The sequence below is a fragment of a genome, unplaced genomic scaffold (genome assembly GCF_019419815.1).
Source record: "Pyrus x bretschneideri cultivar Hongxiangsu unplaced genomic scaffold, Pyrus_bretschneideri_v1 Contig1, whole genome shotgun sequence".
In the NCBI taxonomy this organism is placed as follows: domain Eukaryota; kingdom Viridiplantae; phylum Streptophyta; class Magnoliopsida; order Rosales; family Rosaceae; genus Pyrus; species Pyrus x bretschneideri.
Window position 1 is genome coordinate 6,812,518 of NW_025999390.1, and position 10,508 is coordinate 6,823,025.

Genomic DNA, 10,508 nt, shown 5'->3' on the forward strand with positions numbered 1-10,508 from the left:
TTGTGTCATTGAACCCTTAATACGACAAAAACTTGGATTATGTAAGCAAATAACAACCGAATGGATTTGAATTCCATCCGGATTCTCTTTGTGAAAATTCTAAGCATTTTATTCGTTCATCATACATCGTGCGATCATAAATCATTTCAAATTTTTTATTTAAACTGGCCGAACGATGAACAATGAACGAATAGGATGTGAGAACTCCTGAGATCCTTACAAAAAGGATCTAGAAAGGATCCTCATCCTAAGTGATTGAGTAACGTCAGATCGATCACATATTTGTACCATATTATTATATTATATGATATGATAAATGGTATATACAATTAGTATTCAATAAAATTAGAGGGGGTATTGAGGGGGAGCGAAAGATGCAGTTGCACAGGACTTCAAATTTAAAAGGGCCTCCAAAATTTTTACCATATAATATTTATATGTAATACTGTTCTATATTTAAAAATTAATTTTATTAGTACTTTAAATTTCATTGCGCACTCCTTATAAGCGTAATTTTTTCCCTTAAATACAAAAATTTGGAGTATAATGAGATATTTTGAGTGCCAATAATAACACCTTAAAAATGGTATTTTTTTCTTTCAATTTTATTATATAATAATGTTACATATTCAAGTGAAACTTCAAAGTTAGAGCTTTTTTTTTTTTTTTTTTTTTTTTTTGTTTTGTTGTTGTTTAAAATTGAATTGATTTTGATTATTTAGTGAACGTTATGTTTGTAGCTCTTTATACTTATTATTAATGACATTTTTAAACTTGCAATCAGTGAGTGCTAAACTTTGTTTTGATTTAAGTAATTGATTTCTAACATCAATACATTGTCCTACCTTTTTAAAAACTATCTTAAGGAGGCACCCCTTTATAAATTTCGCCCAGGACCCCCAAAATTTCAGAAACGATCATGAAGAAAATAAACTCATTTATTGACATAAAACAATTGTCACATCAGACAACATTTTTCATTAGATTATCTTTGAGTTTCATCCAAACCAAGAATGTGGTATGTGCACATGAATTCATATGTATGTAAATGCGATCTATGTGGTACGTGCACATGAATTCATATACTATATATACATTGAGCATACATTGGATGCGATCTAGACAAATTACATTTCATATCAGACGACTAAAAGCATTATAATTAAAAACCTAAGCAATCATCTATATATAGAATGTCATTTGTTATTGGATATCACATTCCATATGGGTTTTTCATATTTCATAATATTAATTAACATGCATGTACATGATACATGTATGCGTTTATATCTATAGAAGGTAATCTATATATAAGATTATCTTCCATAAAAGATCAGATACCCTTCCATGTCAGGTCATTAGTCATACATATTTCTCTCTTATCTTCATGTATATATAAATCTCTGTGCCAACAAATTGATATATCCAATCAACAAACACCAACGAATTGATCTCACTAAACCTTGACCTTTTCTCATCCTAACTTTATTGTTTCTCCTTATAGAATTTCCAATGGGTGCTATGGCAGATCCCTATAGAGCTCATCTCCATCATATCATCCCTATCGACTTTAATTCAGTCCAGAAATTGCCTGAATCTCATGTATGGCATGATATATCTCACGAATCTTTGTTCGGGGTCCCCTCCGCCGACCCGTTACCCGTACCTGTCATCGACCTCATGGACTCGGAGGCTTCAAGTCTCATGATCCAGGCATGTGAGACATGGGGTATTTTTCAGGTGATAGGCCATGGCCTTACAAAGCTTATGGAGGATGTGGAGTTTGAAGCTGAAAAATTGTTTGGTCTCCCTGTTGACCAAAAACTGAAAGCCCTAAGATCTCCAGGTGGGGCCACTGGGTACGGTCGTCCTCATATATCGCCATTTTTTGACAGACATATGTGGCAGGAAGGGTTTACCATCATGGGGTCTCCAATCGATCATGCTAAGCAACTTTGGCCCCAAGACTATCAAGGCTTTTGGTAAGTCCTCCATGCATTTTCATGCACGTAGGCAAAATGACAAAATTAATTTTATCTTAATTATAAAGTTTGCATATCATGATTTTTGTTTGGGATATATGTTGGAAGCAACTTTGAGTAAAAGTTTGTTTTTGAGAGGGTATATTTGTTATAGTTAGAAACGATATCTACTTTGTTCAATAATTTATTTAAAAATAAATTGTCACTTACCCTCCTAATTTTTACCCAATTGTCAATTTACTCTCTGAAATATATTTTAGTGAATTTACTCTCTAAAATTTTAAAGTTTCATCCAACTTTCTAGAAAATTGAAAGATATATTACACATACACACACACACACACACACACACACACACACACACACATATATATATTATCCTTTAAGTGTTACATTTAATCAAAATACAACTTACATTAAGTTTTCTACGTGTTTGCAGTGACACAATAGATGATTACCAGAACCAAATGAAGGCTTTAGCAGAGAAACTAATCCGCATTTTCTTCAAATCCTTGAACATTAATTTTAAGGAACTGAATTGGCTTAATGACAGTGGGTTAAGTAGTCCAGGTACTGCCTTGCAACTAAACTCCTACCCGCCCTGTCCCGACCCAACCCGAGCCATGGGCATGGCAGCACACACAGACACATCCCTTGTCACCATTGTCCAACAATCCAAAACCAGCGGCCTCCAAGTCTTCAAAGATGGAGTCGGGTGGGTTCTGGTGCAACCAGTACCTGGTGCCCTAACAGTCAACCTCGGTGACTATCTCCACATTCTCTCCAATGGGATGTATACAAGTGTTCTTCATCGTGCGGTGGTGAACCAGCAGATCCAACGGTTTTCCATGGCCTACTTTTATGCTCCCCCAAGAGATTTTACTGTCTCCCCGGTTCTCTCTAGGGTTATGGGACAAATGCCCAAGTACCGTTCACTCACAGTAAAGGAGTATGTTGACATCAAGGGCAAGCATTTTGAAAAGGCACTTTCTTTGATTCAAATTTAGTCATGTGGATCTAGGGTTTCTAGGTCAAATTAGTACGCAGCCTTTCATTTCTCTATTAGCCATACAAGTATGCATGCTGCTGATTAATCTTGTTTACATTTCATAACAAGATTTGAGGGAGGCTAATTTATTAGAAGTTTTCCTTCGCTCTCTATCATACATAGATTGGAGAGATATTTCAATATGATCGGAATACGAAATGGTACACCACGTGTCCCTGTGATGAGATTTCTGTGTAAAAAAGTAATAACATAAAAAATAACATTTCCTACCATTTATATAACAACACGTGGTGTATCATTTGTATTACAGGCCAAAGGAAAATTTTCTTTGCAGATTGTTAGCTTTTGTATTTCTTTTAGGAATCCAATTGGTCAGAGATACCTATTCTTGATTGTCAGCCGGATTCCATATTTACAGTGGATATAGGATTCTATTGCAATGTTTAATTATTTTGATTACTAGTCTAAAAATGTAGCATATTATTGTGTCTTTTTTTTTATTGAACCAAAAAACAAGCAACATCGAAGATAGAGAGAATCAAACACATGATTTCGGGTATCAGAATCAAGAATAAGTCAATTTAGCTACATGATAAGAATGCCAAACAAACATGTCAAAAAAAATTAAAGATAGCATTTGTACATGTTCTCTCAACTTCCGGAAAGAGGAATAAGGGCGACCACTTTACAAACTCTCTTGGAAAAGGCAACAAGTAACCATGTTCTCATGCAAAGGTATAATACCAAGTTTAACTCATTGTCTGACTTTTTGGTCGAAATTTCAATTAAAAAACCTAGTGTCATTACTATATTTTGTTAGTTTAGTGACAAGTAACCTAAACGGCTATTCAAATGTTACACATTATCTTGCTTGTAATACGCTAAATTTAGAAAAAGAATTGTTCAAGCAGAGGACAAGTCGTCGGGTAAAACTTTACGGGGGGTATTTAGACCACATTATATAGAGATAAACTTATAACAGTATTAAATTCTAGGCTTTTTAGTCAAAATGGTATCTAAGATTTGCATAACACATCATTTTGGTCCCTGAGATTGAAAATCAATAGAAATGGTCCTTGAGATTGTCCACCATCCATTATTTTGGTTCGTCTGTTAAAAACTCCGTTAAGTATCCGAAGCTCTTGGCCGGAAGTTTGGGCAATTTTCAAAGCTTCGTAACTCAATCGTTTCTTAACTAAATTCGACTCATAAAATATCAAAATAAAGATAGGAAAGTGTAAAATACGATTATATCTATTTGGAAGCCCAATGATTGCCGGAGATGGCTGGAAAATAGCCTGAAAGGTGACTGGTCCGCCGAAAAACTAGAAAACTCGCCTGAAACTAGGTAAACTTTAAACGTTCATAACTTCTTCAATACTCAACAAAATTGAGTGATTCAAAAATGAAAATCATACTTCTCAACTAGACGAAGAGAATGGTACCTTTTTTGATGGCTAATTCGCTGTGGTTTGGCCGGAAAATGACTCAAAAGTGGATAACTTGAGACCAAGACAACCACTTTTGAGCCATTTTCCAGCCAAACCATGGTGATATAGCCATCTAGAAAGTTACCATTCTCTTTGTCTCATCAAGAAGTATGATTTTTGCTTTTGAATCACTCAATTTTGTTGAGTATTGAAGAAGTTATGAATGTTTAAAGTTTACCCAGTTTCCGACGAGTTTTTCAATTTTCCCGCGGACCAGTCACCTTTCAGGCTATTTTCCGGCCATCTTTGGCAACCATTGGGCTTCCAAATAGGTATAATATTGTTCTACACTTTCCTATCTTTATTTTGATATATTATGGGTCGACTTTGGTTAAGAAACGATTGAGTTACGAAGCTTTGAAAATTGCCCAAACTTTCGACCAGGAACTCTAGGACACTTAAAGAGTTTTTAACGGAATGACCAAAATAATGGATGATGGAAAATCTCAGGGACCATTTCTATTGATTTTCAATCTCATGAACCAAAGTGATGTGTTATGCAAATCTCATGAACTATTTTGGCTAAAAAGCATAAATTCTATGTATTTTGGTTCAATCTGAATTTTTTGTGGCATATAAGAGATGCCTAATCAATCTGTTTTATTCAAGTTTTTCTCTTTCGAGCAACTATAAAATAATAAAATTATAGTTTGAATGGCCTTTAGTTTTCTAGTGTTAATTTTGAGAGGTGTGCTCGAAATCCCGCACTCAGTGTTAGAAAAACTTATCATTACAGTCTATCACGCACGAGGAGCCAAAAATTTCATGACGCATTATTCTTTTTGTTAACGATTGCATAGATATAATTTATGTCTTTATTTTATTTCATTTTTTGTTTAAAGTTTTTTCTTATATAATGTTTTTTGTTTTATACATCAAATCACATTAATGCGTCCAAAGAAAAAGCCTCATAGATTATGCAGAAAGGAATCTTACAAAACATGCCACATAATTGACAAGTACTTGTATGTTTTACGTTTTCTTTGTTTTTTGATATGATATTTTACATTAACCATGAGAAAATAAATTGGTATCGGTCAAACTCGTTATTTACGGATTTAAATCTAAGATTTGTCATTTACATACATACATACATACATTATGCAGAAAGGAATCTTATAAAACATGCCACATAATTGACAAGTACTTATATGTTTTACGTTTTCTTTGTTTTTTGATATGATATTTTACATTAACGATGAGAAAATAAATTGGTATCGGTCAAACTCGTTATTTACAGATACAAATCTAAGATTTGTCATTTACATACATACATACATACATTCATACATACATATATATATATATATATATAAATGAATATGCTCTTAACGATAATCTAACTCACTGGTCTTCTAAATTTAAAATGTGTATTTGCTAACCAATGATATTTTGTCCGCTTTTATTGAAAAGATCCAAAGTTCAAACCCTTTTTTTTAAAAAAAAAAAGAAGTTAATTAATTAAAAGAAGCGTACATATGTAAAGGAAGATTATTACAATGATGGGAGATAATTAGTCACATGTGCACTTAAATTTGAAGGCGGATATCAGTTTAGCTAAGTTAGAATATTGTATTATCTCTTATGCTCCTAAATTTGATATCTTCCTCATAATTCAAAAATATTAGCGTAAATTGTCTTATCATTTGTAAGAAAATGATATTAGAAATGCACAGTGGATCAAAGCAAAGATGCAATCAATTAATTAGTTAAATTGGACTTATATGGTTGACACATCAAGTAGTAATGCCAATGTGTCATCATATAATTGCTGACTGTGCCCTAATCAAAGTATATGAAGATGGATGGAAACAAAAATGTCAATGTTGCTTAATTGTCATTGATGTCGTATCAACATACTTCAAGCCTGACTTTGAATGGAAGCACTTCCAAAGAGTAAGCCATCAAACCCTCGTCGGTATGGAAAAAGATAAGTTCACTTTTTACATCAAGCTGATTTTCCTATTCATTGTTTATACCTTGGTAATCACTATTCACTAATTGTTTTACTATTCACAAATAACGGAGATAGCCACCTCATTTTTAGCGGGATTCAGCCTCTACTTTGTTAGAGGAGATCATCATTTCAAATCTCATGAACTAAAACTCTTGAACAAAAGAACAAATAACGAAGATAACTTCAGTATATACAACATATACGAAACTCACTGGGGATAATTTTTACACACAAAATTCGTTGAGTGAGCATTCGACTGATGGTCCATGGCATGAGGAACTGACTCAACTGAGGATGGTTGAACTCCTCAACTTCACATGTTGCGGAGATGTTCTAAAAGGAACCTCTTCCGAGTGCCTCAACGGGGAAAATGTTTACAAACAAAAAGAATTGATTTTTAATTTACAAGTCATATGGTGAATTAGTTCCTCATATCAATTCAGCAGGTAAAGCATTTGACTGATAGGCAATGGCATGAGGATGGTTTAACACTTCACTCGTCGGAGATGTTCGAAACAGAATGTCTTCGGAGTACCTCATTCTTTGCACATTCCTCCTGGATGTTTAAAGATCTATATCAGTGATTTCGAGGGACCTTGGAGTACTGATTAGATATAGTTTGGCAAGAGCCGGGAAAATGACCACCAATTCCCGCCAAACTGCTTAACCAACACTATTACATTTGTGTAGTAGTGGCCAATGAAAGTGAAAATGCTCGGAAATTGTATTTTTATAGATACTGCAGTATAACATTACAATACTAGCATACCCCGGCATTCTCTTGAACTAGCAATGAACTAAAGTGCCACAAACACTAACTGTTAACTGTGATGTCATGATTACAATGCTTACCTGAAAAGCTTTTAAGAGTGAATAACAGTGCCTTTGGTCTGCATTTGCTGCAACGTACTTTTCCTTGAGAGAATCACAAACTTTCTGCTCTTCTTGAAGCCAAGTTGCACCCTTCGAAGTTTCTGTAAGATGGATTTAGCAGCAACCTTCAGAACAGCTAGAAGCACCGGAGAAAAAGTATGCACAGAAATTGAACATGAGTTCAGGTTAAAGAAAATGACATAATCGATCTGTGCAATGTTGAATCCTTATAAGAATTGACAAAGCACACATATTGTTTCCTTAAAGAGCATACAAAATTCATTTAATCCGAAATACACTTGATACAGAACTTGGTTAATTATATCAGTTTTCTCTTATTAGTCTCTTTAAAAGGCTAATAGCTCAAACTTTATCTCATTTCTCCCTTCACTTGGTGGGAACATCTGTTCGGTTGCAATCCTTATCCTAAACTATAGATGACACTAGTGATCACATAGCTATACCTATACCTATGTTTTTGTCTTGAGGCTTAACAAATTTGTAGTGCCGAAGTTGTATAAAATTTACTTTGATACTAATCTCTGCGTTACTATCAAGGAGCTTCATTGTTAAAGATTCATTATCAACCGTGAGGACTGGTCACACAGTAGCTGTGTTCACCAGGTGGCTGCAAGGCATAATTTAGTCCTCTCCAAAGCTATGTATACCTTCAATGCTAGTTAGAAATTTAACCGGCCTTTCCTCGAGCAAGGAGTAAAAAGGCCATTAACTCGTGCCTGTGTAAGGTCATACTGATCAAAAGGCTAGCTGACTGGATGCTAGTAAATTATTTACGGGAATGTTAAGGAGACAAAATCATCATTTTAATAAAAGATCAATGGTGCCATTCACCAGCACCTGTTATTTGGTTCTCTTTCAGGAGAACCATCCGCCTAGGCTAGAAAAATGAACACAGAAACTATGGATCTCCGAGGACGCATAAATAAAGTTGTAATATGGAAAGAGAAAAACAATGCTCTTTAGAACCAACAAAATCATACTTTCCAAGGTTAAGGAGCTAAATTTCTTCTTTTACTAGGATTGCAAAGGCAGAATGGAGGTTTTCTCTTTTGATTCCCGACAGAATATATGCATACAATTTGATTATATTTGGAGAATACCTGTTGACTGCCCCTTATGATCCCCTCCATGGAGCTGACAAGTTTCATGCGACCGTCAGTGGTAGAGGATGCTTCTTGAAACTATACAAAGTTTACAAGCAAAACAAGCGATGTTAATGAGAAAATATAATAACAGCCAGGACTCGAAGTACCTCCTGCTTAAATTCAAATTATTCCATAGAAATCACAACCACGAGGTCCACAACCATGATAAGGTTATGGAAATACATCTACCAAGAAAACAAAGCAAATAAAGTACTGATGGAAAAATTCACAGCAGTCACATACCTGTGAACTTATTGAATTTAACAAAGATGTTTCCTTTAGTATCAATTCCTTGATCTCCAAAAGTGCATTATAAGTGGCATAGTACTTCCGAGTTTGTTGAAGTTTTCCCTGAATTTGAGCATTCAATTCTGACAACCGGCATTCATACCTGCAGACCCAAGGTTGAGTAAGTGCTATTCTTTATGCCCCTTTTGGATACGCTTCTCTAGAATGCACTTATGCTGATAAGCTGATAAGCGCTTTTACTGGAACCCCTTCTATTAGAAGCACGTCGAAGTTTTAATAAAAATCTAAGTGCTTCCCGAGAAAGTACTTAAAATTCTTTCTAAAAGAAGCACTTTCCGAACATTGTCAGAAGCACTTTTGGACATCTAAAATGCTTTTAGCTATACTAAATGCACTTCCAAACATGCCTTATTTTATCCTAAATGCAGACACAATAATCATAGACAATATATATAAAATTCCTTGAATTCCAAGTCTCATACTTTTACCAATTCACCAAAATTGATTGAGTAACCAACAAGAATCAAAATGCTATGGAAACCAAAAATCTCATAAACATACTGGACTAGTTCGGACTGCGAAGGAACCTCATCAATCCGGCGCTGCACTGCCAACAGTGCCCTTAACCTAGGTGCAAGTTCCTACACACATTACTACTTTCATCACTACAAAAATAAAATTTGCCGCAAACAATCTTAGTGTTGTGACTTGTGAGCAGAAAATTACCATTTTCGCCAAATCGATTTTCGCCAGAGCTTCACTCAACAAACTATTCAGTTCATCAGGGACATCCTCACTATCAACCCCATTTTCTATTTGGTCCTCCAATCTACAAACTTCAGCTTCCAATCCGGAATTGCTAAGAAACTGAATTTCAAGCTCTTGCCTTTCCAGCTCCTGCAATAATAATATCGAATTTCAATCAAAACCCATCACCGAAAAACGACGAAGGTTCGAGGGTGAACAGAGATTTGAGGAAAACTCTGAACCTTCAGTGACTGCTTAAGCGATACCAACTTTTCAACCGCAGCTTCAACGCCTTCCTTTTCGATCTCCTCTCTCAAACTTTGCAATTCGTTCGTGAATTTTAACTTCTTCTCAGTCTGTCATTAATAAAAATAATAATAAAAAACCACTACTTTAGTAAAAACGAATTTTGATTTGCCAGAAAAACTGAAAAACAAAAAAGAAAGTAAGAAACCATCTTTTTGCTGCAAAATGCAGACTTTACTGACCAATTCGTTGAGATTGTTTTCTGCCATTGTCGATCTTACGAATTTTTTAGTTTCGCTACAAAACTAAAGAAGTTCAGGGAAATGAAGGCGTTTTCTTCTGGTGCGTCAAGGCTTCGTTGCGAACAATGGCGGATTGGGAGGTGGAGGGAGTTGACAGTTGAGGACGGCGATGCCACCAGGCGACTTAACGAACTTTTCATTGTTTTTGTTTTGGTATCTCAAACGACGAGCCGTGTTAGGCCTTAAAAGTTGGGCTTCTGGGTTGGACTGACCTTTTCCTTGTGAGCTATAAGAAGTTGGGCTTCAGAGAGCTTATGAGGTATTCTGTTAGCAAGTTAAGATTTTTTTTAAGGAATTTTAACGAAATGTTTCCGGTGCTGTTTACTTTAACGAAAAATCACATTTTTATACTAAAAAGTCAATTCTGATACTATTCAATTTACCTTTATTTTGTCCTTATCGTTAAAATTCAAAGTTTTCAAGCCATTTTCATTAGTTTTATTTATTTTATTTATTATAGTGAAAACGTTAGTGAGTTAATTAGTTA

General features: G+C 34.9%; 2 protein-coding genes across 2 annotated transcripts; one reads left to right on the top strand and one right to left on the bottom strand.

Moving 5' to 3' along the window:
- The first annotated feature begins 1,455 nt into the window (after window positions 1–1,455).
- LOC103966091 (gibberellin 3-beta-dioxygenase 1-like) lies at window positions 1,456–3,019 on the top strand. Its single transcript, XM_009379228.2, has 2 exons — window positions 1,456–1,982; window positions 2,422–3,019. The coding sequence occupies exons 1-2, from the start codon at window positions 1,513–1,515 to the stop codon at window positions 2,987–2,989; spliced, it is 1,038 nt and encodes a 345-aa protein (XP_009377503.1). The 5' UTR covers window positions 1,456–1,512; the 3' UTR covers window positions 2,990–3,019.
- A 3,569-nt stretch (window positions 3,020–6,588) lies between these two features.
- Window positions 6,589–10,182, bottom strand: LOC103966090 (coiled-coil domain-containing protein 93 homolog). Its single transcript, XM_009379227.2, is given in 9 exon segments — window positions 6,589–6,994; window positions 7,291–7,388; window positions 7,391–7,412; window positions 8,433–8,513; window positions 8,721–8,868; window positions 9,288–9,367; window positions 9,453–9,623; window positions 9,716–9,829; window positions 9,962–10,182. Coding segments are annotated over 9 exon segments (804 nt in total). The 5' UTR covers window positions 9,989–10,182; the 3' UTR covers window positions 6,589–6,931.
- Between the last annotated feature and the right edge of the window lie 326 nt (window positions 10,183–10,508).